The following is an 18,487-nucleotide window of genomic DNA, read 5'->3' as shown; positions in this document are numbered from 1 at the left end:
CCCACTCCAGTATTCTTGCGCTTCCCTTGTGGCTCAGATGGTCGGGAGACCTGGGTTCCATCCCTGGATTGGGAAGATCCCCTGGAGAAGGGAAAGGCTACCCATTCCAGTATTCTGGCCTGGAGAATTCCATGGACTGTAGAGTCCATGGGGGTCTCAAAGAGTCGGACACAGACTCAGCAAATTTCACTTTCAGTGGCTCAGCTGGTGAAGAATCCGCCTACAATTCAGGAGACCCCGGTTTGATCCCTGGGTCGGGAAAATCCCCTGGAGAAGAGAATGGGAACCCACTCCAGTTATTCTTGCCTGGAGAATCCCATGGACAGAGGACAGAGGTTCCTGGTGGGCCCCAGGCTATGGGGCCCCAAAAAATGGGACACGAAGTGACAGGCAAGTGTTCCAAACGCCAGACGAGAGTGAAGCGATGTATGCTCACTGGAGGCTTTAGTTGAAGTCAGAAGCCCCGTGGGCGCCACGGGGAGGACCTGGAAGGAGGAACCACTGGCCTTTTCGCTAACTGACTTCATGCTTCAGGGAGCCAGGTCCGGCGTGCCCAGCGCTCCTCCCCCAGAGCTCCCCGGGCCTCCCGGACGCTTGGCTCTGGGCCACGTCCGCACCCTTCGAACGGGTGTGGGTGATTTCGTAAGTGGACGTGACACAGCCACCGTGGGGGAAAGCGTACCGGGAAGCGGGAGTGAGCCTGGAGGCGGGCGCGGTGGGAGGGGTGAGGGGAGGAGGGAGACAGGGAGGACCGCTGAAAGGACGCCGCGCCCCCGGCGTGAGGAAGTGCACAAGGTCTCGGCGCTGTCTGCGCGAGGCCGGCTGCAGGGGCGGCCAGGTGAGCCGGGGATGCTCGCGTGCAGGAAGCCGGGGATGCTCGCGTGCAGGAAGCCGGGGCTGCGGCCGCCGCTGCTGCTGCTGCTGCCGCTCCTGGGGCCGCTGGGTCCCTGCTCCCCGGGCACCCCAGCCGCAGCCGCGCCGGCCGACGACGCCGCAGAGCTCGAGTTCTTCACCGAGCGGCCGCTGCACCTGGTGAGTCCCGCGTTCCTGTCCTTCACCATCGACGCCAACCTGGCCACGGACCCGCGCTTCTTCACCTTCCTGGGGTAAGTGCGGGCCTGCGGGTCCCTGGCCTCCTCGCTCCTGATCTCCTGACGTCCACGGCCGGCCCGCCGGCCACTCCTCCTCTCTTTACTCCGGGACCTTCTCACCTTCTGTCTCTCCTTTCTCTCTCTCTGTCTCTCCCCAGCCACCCCCGCTGCTGGGTCCCCCGAACCGCCCTTTTCCGCCTTCATTCATTCAGCAAGTGGTGCCTGAGCGCCAACTGACGGCTAGATATTAGGGGAGACATTGAGAAAAGAAACTTTACAACTGCCCCCAGAAACTTGCAGGCAGGAGGGTACCCACCAAGCGCACCTGGAGGGCTTTGAGCGCTTGAATTTGCTGCCCAGTGTAGGACAAGTAACTCTGTGCCAGGCTCCAGTCTCTTACACGCTGGTAGTGTTGTAGCCACGCGTTCTGAAAAAGAAACTCACTCAGACGGACAATGCAGATAGTGGAGTGCAGTTTATTACACTGGTGGGCCCAAGGCAGAGTCTCCTCTTAGCCAAGGACCCTGACCAGTTTTTCTGAAAACCTTATATACCCTAAGTGTACATGTCCAAACCCACCTCCCCAAATTCCCTGAAACTAGTCTGAACAAAGGAAAAGAAAGATAAAATCAAAGTTAACCCGTCACTCATATGCCTTAAGCCTAGGTAGTTAACAGGGGACAATTATCAATAGGCCTATGGTCATACCCCAATAAGCATAATAGAATTTATGATTCTATTTGGTTGCACAGATAATTAGGGTATTCTTTTAGGCAACAGAGAGTCTAGGTAAGAGCCCTGGGCTCTTCCATCCAGGGGGCCTGGTTTTCCAGTTGGTATGTCTTTTCCATAGATACTGGGCATATAGCTCAAAGTCCACAGTCCAGCCCTAGATGGAGTCCCGCTTTCAAGATGGAGCCTGTTCTGTCTGTTTCCTCCTTCATTCCCTCCTCTTGATGCTCTTAACTCATAGTATGAGCATCATTCATAGGGCTATATTGCACCCTGACTCTCCGACCTCTAATTTGGGAGAACGACATCAACCTTTGGGTTACAAAGTTCATGATACATTGTAAAATAAGGGTCCACAAAGCAGAACTATCAAAGCAAATATAACCGTGGTAAATATAGTTTTCCACCAGTCACCCTTCACCCAAGATAGGACCGAAGTCCAAAAAGGAAGATTATCATCAGATGTAACTTTTACCTGACCTTTCATGTCATCTAGGGTGGCTCATATATAGCCAGATAAACTAGGAATATATAGACAACATTCAACTTTAATTAGAGCACAGGTCCCTCTTTGTATGAAACTATGTTTAATCTCAAGATGATACCAGCAAATCCTTGTACCAGCAGTTTATCGTAGAGCTTCACCTCTTTTTCTTCTTTAAGATGATCTTGGTTTCACGGGGATCATCGGGGTCCTTTTGTGTAGTCCGCTCGGCGTCCTCCGAGTCTCGTGGTATGCTCTCTTCACCCTCATGTGGAGGATCCAGGGAGTGACACCTGCAACTTTAACTGCAGTAGGGCTGCTAAGAACAACAGTATATGGACCCTTCCAATGTCGGGCCAAGGAGTGGTGTTTCCAGTCCTTGACCACACCTGATCCCCAGGCACAAGTTCATGAATCCGTGCCCCAAGGGGGAATGGCACCCTTTCTTATACAAAATTCGTTACCTGATTTATTACCTTGCTCAGTTGTTCCATCTGCTGTGAAATCTCATCTCCCCTTACATGAGGCAAATTTTTTATTATTTTTATTTTACCTGTTTTATTATGGGAGGGGGCCTCCCATACACAATTTTGTATGGAGAAGAGCCATGGGACTGTGGGGTCATCCTGAGCCTGAGCAGAGCTATCAGAAACAAGTCCACCCAGGAACAGTCAGTCTCTAAGATCCACTTGGAGAGTGTCTCTTTAAGTGTCCGGTTGGTTCCTTCCACCATCTCAGAACTCTGGGGCCTATATGTTGTATGTAATTTCCACTTGATGTTTAAAGTTTTGCTTACTTGTTATACTAAATCAGCTACAAAAGCCAGGTCACTGTCTGAACCAATGCTGGTAGGAAGTCCAAATCTGGGAACTATTTCCCTAAGCAGGCACCGGGCTACTTCTGATGCTCTTTCAGTCCGGGTAGAAAAAGCTTCTACCCATCCCAAGAAGGTACATATTATGACCAGCAGGTAATGGTAGTGTCGGTGAGGTTTCATTTCAGTGAAGTCCACCTCCAGGTGTTCAAAGGGCAGCGTGCCTTTTACCTGAATCCCTGGAGGTTTCTGTCTGTGCTGAGAGGCAACATTAACCTGTGAGCAGGCGGTGTAGTTCTGAGATTTTGTCCTGCATAGGGAAGAGAGTCAGGGAGCCAAGAAATATTTTCCAATTTGCTCTTCCAGTTTATCACAGCCTAGATGGGTTGCTTGGTGTGTTTGGCTTACCAGAGTGGGTGCCAGCTTCTCCAGTACCAATAATTTGCCACTTGGCAATTCCCACCATCCCTTTTCAGTCTTGATGACCCCTTCTGCTTTGGCTAGTTGGTTTTGGGCTTCAGTGTATTTTGGAGAGTCTAGCGTTACCTGAGGTAGCTCTGCCAATATGAGAGCTTTAACAGGGGCTTCTCTTGTCACCCCCAAGCCCTCGGCTGCTTGTTTAGCGGTCTTATCTGTCAGTCTATTCCCTAAGCCCGGCGGGTATCCTCTTTTTGACGTCCTCAGCAGTGTATGACTGCCACCCTTTCTGGTTCCCAGGCAGCATCTAATAGGGTCTTAATTTCTTCCTTATTTTTAATATCTTTTTCACTAGCTGTCAAAGGCCTCTCTCCTTATACAGAGCCCTGTAGTGAGGCAAAAGCATGCCTGGAGTCTGTGTAAATGTTTGTCTTCTTACCTTTTGACAGCTGGAGGGCCTGGATTAGAGCATATAGTTCGGCCTTGGAGCGGACCAGTGTGATGGCAGAGAGCGAGCCTCTACGATGGTTTCTTCCGTGACTACTGCATATCCCGACAGTCATTGTCCTTGTTTCACCAGGCTGGTGCCCTTGGTGTACAGGACCCAGTCTGGGTCCGGGATTGGCTGGTCTCTCAAGTCAGGTCTGCTGGCATATTTCCTTGCAATCATGTGAGGGCCCACCTTCTCCCTCAAGAAAGAGAGTGGCCAGATTCAGGGCCTGACAAGGCTCAGTAGTAACATGGGGGTTCTCACATAACAGTCCCTGGTATTGAGTAATCCAGGATGTTGACAGCCATTTATGGGGGTCGCCTCGCAGGAGAGTGTTGACCTCATGCGGGACTTTTATGAACAAATCTTGACCCAAAGTCAGCTTAGTTGCCTCCCGGACCAGTAAGGCAAATGTAGCAACTGTCCATAAGCACCCCAGCCACCTAGTGGCAACATTGTCCAGCTGATTAGAGATAAGTCACAGGTCTGTCCTGTGTCCCCATAGTCTGGGACAATACTCCCATAGCCACCTTGTCCTTTTCAGTCACATAAAGAGTAAATGGCTTAGTGAGGTCTGGCAGGCCCAAGGCGGGTGCTGACTTAATTGTACCGGGTTTGAGTTCTATTACCAGTGGGACTTGTTTTGCAAATCTGGGGTGAGTTGTCTTCCACCCAGACCTCAGGGAATTGTTGAGTTAACTTTCTCTCTGGACTGTTTAGCCCGTTAGGTTTCCCTTCCCGGAGATCGTGCAACCTCCATTCATCTTGAGGGGTTACTGAGAGGAAGAGTAATAGGTGGTTGAGCCCACTTGAACTGTGGGTCTTTCGTTGGGGGAAAGGTCACTTGTGCCCCCAATTTAGACAGCAATTCTCTTCCTAACAAAGGCACTGAGCATTCAGGGATGTATAAAAATTCATGAGCCACTTGGTGTCCCCCATCTGACATTTTCAGGGTAGGTAGAGACACAAAGGCTGCATTTATCACCATCTGAGACCCAACAGCCTCTGGCTGGGTCTGTTGGCGTATAAAGTCTATAAGGTGGCATAGTCTTTCGCAGAACTCAGAGGGTGATTCGCTTTCCTTTCCTTTGAATCACTTCGGAGGGTTTTGCGATACTCATAGTTTTTCAGGCCCCCCTCTTGAGACCTTGTAAAATAGTCACCCAATATCTTTCCAAGTGGCCCCTCCTTTTTTCTGTGTTACAGTCCCAATTGGGCCTCTCATCGAGAGTGGCTAATTCTGCCCACCGCTGCAGGTATGCAGTACCCTCAGGTGCCATTTCTCTTAACCATTTTTTGGCCTCAGTTAGGATCCTGTGTCTTAAAAAAAAAAAAAAAAAAGGATCCTGTGTCTTTCCTCAGTGCTGAGAAGGGAGACTAGTAGTTGGATTATGTCATCCTATGCAGGGAGGTGGGTTCGAAAAATAGTCTGCATTAGCCTAATCGTGGCTTGTGGCTCCCCCGAGTACGGTGGAGCGTGTCTCTGCCAGTTTAATATATCCGCAGAGGAAAATGGCTGGTAATACTAGGTTACAGGGGGCTGATGGTAGTGCCTCTTTCGTCCTGAACTGGAGGCTGTTGTAGCTCTCTGAGGGGCATCTGTAGTGGGGTTCTTTCCCCCTGTTCCTTGGCAGAGCACAGCCTCTGTCTAATTGCTGTGTTTTCTTCCCCCTTCCCATCAGTACTCACCGGGAGAGGTGGATGCAATCTAGGAGGTCTAGCTGAGGTGGAATTCTGGGGGCATTGACCAGAGGTCTCCATTGCTGGGATTGGAGCCTGCCAAAACGGCGGCTCTATGAACTCCGGGAGAGCGGGTGCAAGAGCAGTGGCTGCTGCAGGAACTTCAGCTGGCCCTGGATTGGGGAGTGAGGCAGCCTCCGGTCCTTGTGGAGCGCTGGGAGGCAGGCCCGTCATTATCCAGTATGGGGGAGGGGTCAGGTCATCCGTGTTCAAATCCTGTAGAATTTCCTTTTTTATCATCAGTGAATTTTTGTGCCATTAATATTTTTCCCTTTCCCTTCTGGATACAGAACCTTGTCCAAGTAGAAAGGTCTTGAGCTAACCCTAGCCATGAGTCAATATATGGATATTGATCCGGGTGTCCTGGCTCTCCTGTGACTACTGTATAGACTGCATCCACTATTTTTAAGTTCATGGTGTCCTCTGGCGGCCATCCTACTCCCATAGGGGCCATTCGACCTCACAGAGTATGTGGAGGTGGTTAGGCTTCATCTTCACCCCATAGTCTCTTCCAAAACCCTTCTTTAAAATTTTAATCATGCACTCCAATACGGTTGCCTTAGGTTCACTTCCTCCCATCTTGCTTATCTTCTAGGACCTTCTTCTACTTTTCCTTTTTGTTCTGTCTACGAAGTTCTCAGTACCCTATGTACTTCTGATATTTCCACTCAATGACACTTAAATTTCCATTCTGCCTCCTTCCTAATTGGGGTGAGAAGAGCCTTACCTGCCAGATCCCAGAGGGAGAAGGGGGATTGGTGTGTCTTCACCTGCAGGTCAACACAGCCGAACCAGAACACCACGTGGTCCAAGACTGTTTCTCCCTTAACTTTTAAAGTCCATTCTGTCTTGGTGGGCTTGATCAGGTGCGGGTGAAAATACAGATGGGTTAAATATCCCATGTCTCAGGCCATCTCTGGAAAAGCCAATTCGTACTCCCTTATATATCCCCCTCCTTCTAGCCTGACAATTCTGAGGGGGTCAAGAATTTCATAGCAGATGGGACACCTCCTTGGGGAGGGCAGAATACGAGCACACAAAACCAAGTTTCTTCTCCTAAAAATCCCCTGGTAATTGCTTGGTAATAATTTTCCCCAAGATGGCGTGGACACCACCTCCTAAATGACCTTCACAAATTTCCTTTCTAAGCCCTAACACACTCGTCAACCTGTGTACCAAGCAATCGCTGCCACCTGCCTATTCCAGGCCCCTGTGGGTCCATGCCCCTTCTAATCCCTCCTGGGGAGGGGCGGTGATCAGGCCCCCTCTTCCACCCTGCCAGGTGGGTTCCTCCTCACCTGAGCGCTCAGTTCTCCTGCTGCTGTCCACTACCTGCTAACATGAAAGGTCCGGGCATTGAGAAGCAGAATCCTTCCAGAAGGGCGAGGCGCCTTCCCCCCTCTAGAAGATTCGAGCTGCAAGGCCGAGGAGTAGTCCCAAATGGGACTTGTCTCCTCAAAGTGAGGAGTTTCCCAGCCCATGCAGCAAATGTTGTAGCCACGCGTTCTGGGAAACAAACTCACTCAGAAGGACAATGCAGATAGTGGAGTGCAGTTTATTACACCGGCGGGCCCCAGGCGGAGTCTCCTCTTAACCAAGGACCCTGACCAGTTTTTCTGAAAACCTTATATACCCTAAGTGTACATGCCAAACCCACCTCCCCAAATTCCCTGAAACTAGTCTGAACAAAGAAAAAGAAAGATAAAATCAAAGTTAACCCGTCATTCATATGCCTTAAGCCTAGGAAGTTAACAGGGGGCAATTAAGCCTGTGGTCATACCCCAATAAGCATAATAGAATTTATGATTCTATTTGGCTACACAGATAATTAGAGTATTCTTTTAGGCAATGTAGAGTCTAGATACGAGCCCCGGGGCTCTTCTATCCAAGGGGCCTGGTTTTCCAGTTGGTATGTCGCTTCCATAGATACTGGGCACATGGCTCAAAGTCCACAGTCCGGCCCAAGATGAAGTCCTGCTTTCAAGATGGAGCCTGTTCTGTCTGTTTCCTGCTTCAGTAGGATGGTTAAAGAAAGAAGGAGGAGGTGGAAAAGGTCATCAGGAGAAAAAGCTTACTTATTATCCTATAATAAAACTTTTATTTTTTTAATGTTTATTTATTTGGCTGCATAAGCACACAGGATTTTTAGTTGCTGCATGTGGGGGTCCAGCTCCCAGACCAAGGATGGAACACCAGCCCCTTACATTGTGAGTGAGTCTACCCCTTCCATTGTATCAGCCACTGGATCATCAGGAAAGTCCCAATAAAACTTTTAAAGGGTAGTTTTAGGTTCACAGCAAAATCGTGCCCTAGGTAAAGAAATTTCCCGTAATACAGTCATTTAAAATTTTTTAATGTTACATCAGTGATACCTGGGGGATTATTATAGTGACGTACAGAGCCTTAACAAAAAGCTCTCTCTCCAAGATAAGGCTGCAAAATGTGGCATTGCTTTATCAGCTGGAACTTTTTTCTCCTTTGAGGAAGACTGAGCCTGGTGTAGGCAGGTTCCCTGACCCCTGCCGGTGAGTGTAGGCTGATCCTGAGATAGGGCACTGCCAGACCCAGGTCATCTAGGCCATTCATCTGGGTCATGTGAGCCTCCAGAAAATGCCACACCTTTCACCCAACTCAAAACAACTGGGTGTCCTGCCATTACCAAACACCTACAGTCTGGCCTTCTGTTGTCATTGCTAATTCTAGTTATTTACTATGCAAATAGGGCTCAGAGGTAAAGAATCTGCCTGCAGTGAAGGAGACCTGGTTGATCCCTAGGTCAGCAAGATCCCTAGGGAAGGGAATAGCTACCCACTCCAGTATTCTTGCCTGGGTAATTCCATGGACAGAGGAGCCCGGAAGGCTACAGTCCATGGGGTCGCACAGAGTCAGACACGACTGAGTGACTAAGCAGCAGCAGCAGCAGCAGCACTGTGCAAATAAAAGCACATAGCCTAATGGTCGCACGACTGACACTGAGAGGAGCCTTGATTCCCAACTCTGTCAAAAATGGGTGGCTTGGTTTTTACAGGTTGCTTGGCAACTTCAACTTTAGAGTGGAACTTCTAAAACCTTCTTGTAGGATTGTGATGAGCATTTGATGAGATAATAAATAAGTACTTAGCATAATGTTTGACAGTGCTCAAATTTTAATTGCTTCTTTTGTTTGTTTTTTGTTTAATTGCTTTTTTGTTAATTGCTTCCTAGAAATTGATGAATATTTGCTAACCATTCATCAGTTCTCTGTGGATTTCTTTCGATGGTCATTAACCTCTATCAAGAATGTCCTGGTGGGAAGGAGTTCCCACTTTGAGCCCTTCCCCTTACTCATAGTGAGCTGATACTGGGCAGCCCCCAGTGCTGGTTGAGAGAAAGATTACTCTGGAGAAACACTGGGCTACAGGGCTCCATATGTGAGGACCCCAGGCCTAGAAGGGATGTGAGGAGTGGGGATGGGAGGATGTGATAGGGGAAGAGAGAATGGGAGGTGCCTTACTGCAAACAGAAAGACTAATAACCATTTACTGAAATGTGAGAACTTAAGTCCTTTTCTGCTATTGTGGCCAGCATATACCCTACCCCTCCCCTCCCCAAAGAAGAGCATTTGAGGATCCCTTCCTGGGGAAACAAGTCCAAAAAACCCCTGAAGTATGACTTTTGGGGTTCGGGTCTGATCATCCTGCAATCAAGCTAACCAATTCACAAGCAATACCCTCCCTCCCCGCCCCCCCACACGCCCTCGCCCCAGTCCCAGTCCCAAACACAACTTCCATCCTGTGATTTAGTGAATGGGATACCCTCTCCTCTTCTTAAATGCATCTCTTAATTTCTCATAGCACTCTTTCTTTCCCCACTGGTTTCCACCTTTTTGTTAAAGGCTGGAGGATAATGAAAACCAAAACAGTATAGAGTGCAATTAATAAAACTGTTTGCTTACAAAACACAGAGTATTGTTGTTCCCAAGGGCTCCAGGGCTGGCTCCCGTATGAGCTCCTACTCATCTTCCATGTCTACTCCCAGAGGCATCTGCAGGAATATCCATGCAATTCTCATCTGAGACCTTAAAGACCCCAGCTCAGGAGACATAAGCTCCTTCCCCTTCTCACCTAGGACAGAGCTTCTGAGTCTGAGCTTCTGGCAGGTCCATCTCCCCAGGAGGGTTTGCACAGTGCCCAAAGTGAACTTGTCATCTCAAAAAACAAAATATTTAGCTTCCATCTCAGAAAACAACCCAGGGCTTATCTGTCACAGGAGCAGAGAGTCACGTGGGCATTTTTGTATTTCATTTCCTCAAAAGTTAACTGCTTGGATGAAGAGCTGAGCAGATAAAAGCTGAAATACTAAGAAGGAAAGTATTATAAAAATAGCTGACACTCATTGCGCCGTCATCACAGGCCAGTCCCCGTTCTAAGCATCTCCTGGGTATTAGTTCATTTAGTCCTTGCTACAAAACTCTAAGGTCAGGACTATTATTATCCTCATTTTTAAAATGAAGAGGTTGAATCTTAGGGAGATTCAACAGCTTGCCCATGGTCAGCCAGCTATGAGATGAAGGAGCAGAATTTGAAACCAGATTCTAATTGCACAGACACGAGGACACAAAAAGAAAGTAAAGCACTTTATATTTTTTTAAAGGCAGCAGAGGAGGGATGGGAGAAAAAGATCGTCTGGAAACAAACTGAGATAACTGATGGAAGGAATTGAGAATAGGAAACTCAAGGCCCATACCTCGATGGTACTTCAAAAAAGACCTCAGCAAATTCAGTCAGATGATTCTGGTTCCAGTTTCCCATAATGGCAAACAGATGTGTTTTGGGGTTTGTTTGTTTGTTTGTTTCCCACATTTGCAATTAGAGAACATGGAGTACATAGAACTTCAATGACAGTGAAAGAACAATCTAGAATCAGAAAGGAGCATCTTTTCAGTGTGTCCTCTTCCCGGAGGAAACTCATCAACAACCCAGGCAAAAACTTCCTAAGCCCGAAGATCTGGTTCTCAAAGACGGGAGGACAGAGACCAGCACAACTCAATGGAAATAGAATGTGGGCCTCATGTGCAAGCCTCGTAATATAATTTAAAGTTCTCTAGTTCAGTTGAGTTCAGTTCAGTTGCTCAGTCGTGTCTGACTCTTTGCAACCCCATGAATTGCAGCACACCAGGCCTCCCTGTTTATTACCAACTCCCGGAGTTCACCCAAACTTATGTCCATCAAGTCAGTGATGCCATCCAGCCATTTCATCCTCTGTTGTCCCCTTCTCCTCCTGCCCTCAATCCCTCCCAGCATCAGGGTCTTCTCCAATGAATCAAATCTTCACATGAGGTGGCCAAAGTATTGGAATTTCTTCTAGTAGCCATACTTAAAAAAGGTAAAAAGAAACAGGAAGAACTTATTTTAATATTGTATTTTGCTTAATACAAAAGTATCCAAATTATTATCATTCAACATACAATCAATACAAAATATTAATGAGATATTTTACACTGATTTTTGAACCAAGTCTTCAAAGAAATCTGGTGTATATTTTATATTCACAGCATGTCTCAGTTCAGACTAGCCACATTTCAAGGGTTACCGCATGTGGTTACCATCTTGGCAATGCAGCCACATTTCAATCAAGACACATATTAAGCACAGTTCACTAATTCAAGATAAAAATTAAAGTGCTGAGCCAGTGGTAGAAATCAGGAATGCTACAGAGAAAAAAACAGTGGTGGAACACAGTGACTATGCAGTAAAAATGCAGCTGTGTTTGCTTTTCAAAAGGATTTGAACTTTGGTTCCAGTGGTTAAGACTCCAAGCCCCCAATGCAGGGGGCCCAGGTTCCATCACTGATCAGGGAACTAGATCCCACATGCTTCATGGCATGACCAAAGAAATAAAACTGGTTTGCTTATTTTATTTCAGCAAAATACATCTCCTTTTGCCAATTTGACAAATACTTATTATTTGTAACTTTCAATAATCAGGTTCCTTTGTCTTCATTGACAAAGTTGCTTTTCATCTTGGGAAAAGCACTTATCAGCAATGCCAAATGCATGTTTGGACAACTGATGTTTTCTTCCCTCATGGCTCAGACAGTAAAGAATCCTCTGCAATGCAGGAGACTTGGGTTCCATCCCTGGGTTGGGAAGATCCCCTGGAGAAGGGAATGGCAACCCACTCTATTATTCTTGCCTGGAGAATTCCATGGACAGAGGAGCCTGGCAGGTTCGAGTCCACTGAGTCGCCAAGAGTCGGACACGACTGAGCGACTAACACTTCTGTGTGCCTGCTGCTGAAAGAAAGAACCACAGCCAGCAAAAAAACTGAGGGCAATCACAAGCCATAGGCTCATATGTTTTGACCCCTGAGACTCCCCTCTGGTTGAACAGTGCTCACTAAGCTCCCTTCCCTCCCAAACTATTCACCTTGCAGCCTGGAGCCCGTGCATGGTAACCCTGCTCCATCCTCCTTGGAGAAAATTCCTGCTTCTTCTTTCAGTTCAGTCGCTCAGTTGCATCCAACTCCTTGTGACCCCATGAATTGCAGCACGCCAGGCCTCCTTGTCCATCACCATCTCCCGGAGTTCACTCAAACTCATGTCCATCGAGTCGGTGATGCCATCCAGCCATCTCATCCTCTGTTGTCCCCTTCTCCTCCTGCCCCCAATCCCTCCCAGCATCAGAGTCTTTTCCAATGAGTCAACTCTTTGCATGAGGTGCCAAAGTACTGGAGTTTCAGCTTTAGCATCATTCCTTCCAAAGAAATCCCAGGGCTGATCTTCAGAATGGACTGGTTGGATCTCCTTGCAGTCCAAGGGACTCTCAAGAGTCTTCTCCAACACCACAGTTCAAAACCATCAATTCTTTGGTGCTCAGCTTTCTTCACAGTCCAACTCTCACATCCATACATGACCACTGGAAAAACCACAGCCTTGACTAGATGAACCTTGGTTGGCAAAGCAATGTCTCTGCTTTTGAATATGCTATCTAGGTTGGTCATAACTTTCCTTCCAAGGAGTAAGCGTCTTTTAATTTCATGGCTGCAGTTATCATCTGCAGTTTTGGAGCCCAAAAAAATAAAGTCTGACACTGTTTCCACTGTTTCCCCATCTATTTCCCATGAAGTGATGGGACCGGATGCCATGATCTTCATTTTCTGAATGTTGAGCTTTAAGCCAACTTTTTCACTCTCCTCTTTCACTTTCATCAAGAGGCTTTTGAGTTCCTCTTCACTTTCTGCCATAAGGGTGGTGTCATCTGCATATCTGAGGTTATTGATATAGTGGAATGCATTTTTTAAGTTTCATTTAATATAAGATCCATGGAATTTATACAGTCCATGGAATTCTCCAGGGCAGAATACTGGAATGGGTAGCCATTCGCTTCTCCAGGGGATCTTCCCAACCCAGGGATCAAACCCAGGTCTCCCGCATTGCAAGTGGATTCTACCACCTAAGCTACCAGGGAAGCCCAATATATGATCACTGACCTTCATTTACTGAGAAATCCAATAAATACCTTTCAATCCTTGTCTTACTTGTCTCTACTATGGGTTGAATGTCTGGATGGCCCCCCTACAGTTCCTATGTTGAAGTCCTCATCCCTGGTACTCAGTCTGTGACCTTATTTGGAAATAATGTCATTGCAGACACAATTGGGCTTCCCAGGTGGTGTGGTGGTAAAGAACCCACCTGCCAACACAGGAGACCTGGGTTGGATCCCTGGGTCTGGACAATCCCCTGGAGTAGGAAATGGCTACCCATTCCAGTATTCTTGCCTGGAGAATTCCATGGACAGAGGAGTCTGGTAAGGTCTCAAAGAGTCAGTCACAACCGAAGCAATTAAGCATGCACACACGCAGACACAATTAGTTAAGAACTGGTCATACTGGAATGGAGTAGGGCCCCATTCAGTATGACTGATGACCTTATAAAAAGGCAGGATTTGGAAACAGACACACACACACAGAGAACACCACGTGTACTTGGAGCTGTACTGCTCTGAGAAGCTTTCAGAAGCTGAAAGAAAGGCCTGCAGTAGATCCTCCCCCAGCACCTGCAGGGGGAGCATGGCCTTGCCAACATCTTGATTTCAGACTTCTTGCCTCCAGAGCTCTAAGATGACACAGGTCCATTGTTTAAGCCACCCAGTTTGTGGTGTTTTGCGACTACAGCCCTAGCAAACCAATTCAGTCTCCTAGAAGCATTTGCCCAGAGTGACAACTGAAACACTTTCTCATCCCTTCAGATTGGTGTCACGGCCATGTCTGGCGGTTTCCCCCACCACTCTAAGGTTCTTCACCACCTCTTCCTCGAGCTTGTCTCAGTGGTGCTGTTCCCTAGGCTTCTGACCTAGGCCCTCACCTTCTTTTTTATTATATTTATTTATTTATTTGGCTGTGCCGGGTCTTAGTTGCAGCATGCAGTATCTTTAGCTGTGGCATGCACACTCTTCAGGGTTGAACCCGGGCGCCCTGCATTGGGAGCACAGAGTCTTAGCCACTGGACACCAGGGAAATCCCGAGACCTTCTTTTTTCACTTTACATAATCTCCTGAGTGGTTTCATCTCATCACTTGAATTACTGTTCAGGCAGTGGTGTGTCAAGCAATGTTTCACAACTGGCTCTCTGAGGGGAGAGGAGACTGATTTATGGGGTTTTTTTTTTCCGATTTCTGTAGTCTAAACACCCCCTCCATGGCTGATTTCAAACTGCCAACAGTTAAACACTGGTTCTCAAAACATAAAAGTTGGCTCTCACAAGCTGGTGCCAGCCAGTGCAGGGTGGCTCCCACGCACCTCCGCTTTTGTGTCAGAGATAAGCAACTTATTTTTACACATACAGTAAAATAAAAATACCTGCAGACGTTTCTTTCCACTAACGAACTGTTCCAGAAACGCGATACCTGCCAGAGCTTTCGCGTGTTCTTTGGTTATTTCCATGTCATTGTGGTGGTGGTGGTGATTATTTTCCTCCTTTCTTTTTTCCGTGTGTGATAGAAATACCGTACCTTTGTTCAGTTTTGTTTTTAGGACAAGCTCGCAGGTGTTTTAAATCTGGCTTTTGTCAGAGAGCATCAATATTGTTTCTCAAAACAAGAAAAGATTCCATTGCAAAGGAGACAGACAAAAAGGTCCTTGATACAATACTCTGAAACATGTGATTTCGTTTACTTGGCAGAAGTCATAGCACTGGGTTTTAATTTTGTTCAGGAAACAGTCTATGTCTGACCCCTCATGCCCTGTTGTCAGGCTGGACTCGACTCTTCATGCACTTGGGCATGCTTGCTGAGTCGCTTCAGTTGTGTCCGACTCATTGCAACCCTATGGCTGTAGCCCACCAGGCTCCTCAGTCTATGGGATTCCCCAGGCAAGAATACAAACCTTTATTAAGCACCAGCTGTGTGCCAGGTACTTGTCTAGGTTTCATCTGGGCGCTGAGGAGATTCTGATGATCCAGACAGAGTCCCTCCTTTCACAGAGCTTAGCTGGAGATGGGGGTGGGATAGATACTAAACCAAGGAAATGCAATAGAAAGCTAATTTCAGAGACTGCTGGATGCTCAGAAGAAAACAAAGGCAGGGTAATGTGGTTGAGAGTGACCTGAGGGGGTACAGCCACCACCTCCGGGAGCCAGGCTGTGGTGCTCCGACTTCAGAGGCAGGCAGTACACAGACGCCTGCCTTGAGACCCGACAGCTCCTGCTGGTACTCATGTTCCCTTCATTTCCCAGAGAGCGCCATTTCAATTGCTCTCCCATCTCAATTGCTTACAGACATCAGCCCCACAAATCTAAAAGAACTTCCTCTGTCACCACACACAACCAAAATGGAAATCAAGGACCAGTATCAGTGCCTGGCCAAAAAGCAGTGGGACGGGGCCAGCCCGAAGTGACTTTGCAGAAGTTCCTTGTATCCGGTTTAGGGCTGCAACTCTACCCGTGGGCTAGGGGTTCACTAATTCACACCAATGGTTCACATTAGTGGAACCACACTAGCCGAAGCACCAAAGATAAGCACAGGAGAACTGATGCTTTTGGTGCTGGAAAAGACTCTTGAGAGTCCCTTGGACTGCAAGGAGATCCAACCAGTCAATCCTAAAGGAAATTAGTCCTGAATATTCATTGGAAGGACTGATGCTGAAGCTGAAGCTCCAAAACTTTGGCTACCTGATGCAAAGAGGTGACTGATTGGAAAAGACCCTGATGCTGGGAAAGATTGAAGGCAGGAGGAGAAGGGGACGACAGAGGATGAATGGTTGGATGGAATCACTGACTTCATGGACCTGAGTTAGAATAAACTCCAAGAGATAGTGAAGGACAAAGAAGCCTGGTATGCTGCGATCCATGACGTTGCAAAGAGTTGGACATGACTGAGTGAACAACCACAAAAGGGTAACCGCACTAGTGGTTCACACTAAGCATTCACTGACTTTTAGACTGAGGGTTCACCTCCACTTTATGTGTCTTCTGAGCTCCAGACACACATGGCCAGGGGCCTGATGGAAATGGTTATTGGTGCACCACTGGTATCTTGCGACACTGAGCCCCATGCCTGCCTTCATCCCTGTCTCCAGTCTAATGCCTATTTATTTTTCATCTCATCAAATGATATTACCATCTTCCAAGATGCTTCCCAGGAGTAATCTTGGATTCTTCTCCAACATTCCATTAGATACTCAAGCTAGTATTTCTGGGTTTCCCAGGTAGCTCAGTGGTAAAGAATCTGCCTGCCAATGCATGAGGTGCAGTTTCAATTCCTGGGTGGGGAAGATCCCCTAGAGGAGGAAATGGCAACCCACTCCAGTATTGTTGCTGGGAAAATTCCATGGACAGAGGAGCTTAGTGGACTATAGTCTGTGGGGTCACAGGGTCAGACATGACTGAGCATGCATGCACACTAGTATTTCTATCTCCACTTGTGTCTTGAATTTATTCACCTTGCTTCATCCCTACTTTTGTTACCTGACCTCAGTCCATCACTTTTTTTCAATATTAACATGACCACAGTCTTGGTCCTTCTATTCAGTGATTTACACTGCAGCCTGGGATTCTTTTCTAAAACAAAAGTCTGATGCAGTCATTTCGTTGCTTTAAATCCTCCCATGGCCGCCATCTTATAAACCAGAACTCCTTCCAGGACATGGCAGCTCACCAGCCATCCATGATATGGTCCTGCCTGCCTCGCCAGTCTATCCTCTCCCACACCTCCCTGCCCCCAGTCTCTAGGCTCAAGCCACACCTTGAGCATCTTAAAAGAACTTGAAGTATTTTTGAGGGTCCCTGAACCTACGGTGGGTCCTGGCACAAGGAGATGAAGCACAGAGTGAAATTTGTTCAGAGATGTTATCAATGAGGAATTGATTGAAATCCCCAGCAGCACCAGAGAACTCAGGGAATGGTGGCATCTGCCAGGAAATCCTCAGAACCTCTTGAAAACAAATGGGAATGTTAGCTCGGACCAAGTAAGGATTCAGAAGAAAGTCGTTTCCACTTTGCTACGAAACCAAATGAAGCTAAACTGTAGGAAGGGGGAACAGGATGTCAAGAAATATTGGCAATTAGTTCTCTGGCATGATTTTCCAATTTGAAACAAACCCACATATAAACTAATTAACTGGGCCATTTTGTGAACACACAACATCAGGCCCATGTGTTTTAAGAGCTTTCCAGAGAGCATGGTGGCCAGGATCCCATATGTGAGGCTTCAGAAATACATGGAAGCTTGTTCCTGTTACCTGCGTCTTCTGTTTTCTTAGTATTGTTCACTAAGTATTCATGACATCTTCATCTTTCTGAGAGAATGGATTATAAATCATTTGAATTAGGTTCTATAACATTCTGTACTATTCTGAGCACCTAACAGGAGGATTTTTGGCTTGATGACGTATGCCTTTAGAATTGCTTGAATAGGAAGTGTCCTTGGTGGATAGGAATTAGAATCTTACACCATTCTAAGTCATTTGACTTATATTGAAAAGGATAGTTTTCCTTGGGGTGGAGGTGGAGGTTGGTGAGGGAGAGGAAAAGGACATAAGTCATTTATGAACTTCTCTGGGAACAGAAATTTTTGAGGACAATATATTTTTCAAAGAAACACAGAGTCATCTTTCCTGTAGTTTCCACTCTCTCATGTCTTTTCCTCCATCAGTCACAGAAGATTAAGAACTCTCTCAAAGTACTAAACACTATCCTGCTAGTCAGGTTGAAATATAAGCTCTTGGCTGAGTCAGCACTCCCAGGTGCTTTCAGATGCCTAGAAGAGCAGCCTTGCAATTAGGAAGATTCCAGTTGAGACAATGTCCCCGAGAAGTGATATGACTTCTCTCTCCAGTGCCCTTGCAGCTAGATGTTAGAAAATGGGTCCACCAAGAGAGAAGGGAGTCAATGTGTAGAAGTCATTGTCTTGGGGAAAAAAATAATTTTAATTTCTTGCTTGTCTTCATAACAGTTCTTCAAAGCTTCGTACCTTGGCCAGAGGTTTGGCTCCTGCATACCTAAGATTTGGTGGCAACAAGGGAGACTTTCTCATTTTTGACCCCAAGAAGGAACCAGCCTTTGAAGAGAGAAGTTACTGGCTATCTCAAAGCAACCAGGGTGAAGTTTTTTAGAGATTACCCATTTATTTGAATTCACTTGAGTCGGTCACGAGCATTCTCAGAGAAGAGCGGTTTGTCACATCATCAATTGATAAGAGATGAAGGGCTCCCAGTGGAACTGTGGGGATGCCTACACAAAAGGA

The 18,487-nt window shown here is 47.0% G+C and overlaps 1 protein-coding gene across 1 annotated transcript in view; it reads left to right on the top strand.

Moving 5' to 3' along the window:
* Positions 1 to 850: 850 nt before the first annotated feature.
* The window catches only part of HPSE (heparanase), a 45,818-nt gene continuing 28,181 nt past the window's right edge, over positions 851 to 18,487 (top strand). Inside the window, 2 exon segments of the mRNA NM_174082.2 lie at positions 851 to 1,106; positions 18,197 to 18,342. Coding sequence (NP_776507.1) covers positions 874 to 1,106; positions 18,197 to 18,342 — 379 coding nt within the window. The 5' untranslated portion in view covers positions 851 to 873.

The sequence above is a fragment of the Bos taurus genome, chromosome 6, assembly GCF_002263795.3.
Source record: "Bos taurus isolate L1 Dominette 01449 registration number 42190680 breed Hereford chromosome 6, ARS-UCD2.0, whole genome shotgun sequence".
Classification (NCBI taxonomy): domain Eukaryota; kingdom Metazoa; phylum Chordata; class Mammalia; order Artiodactyla; family Bovidae; genus Bos; species Bos taurus.
The sequence above is the reverse complement of the archived record's forward strand: the minus strand, read 5'-3'. Positions and strand labels throughout refer to the sequence as shown.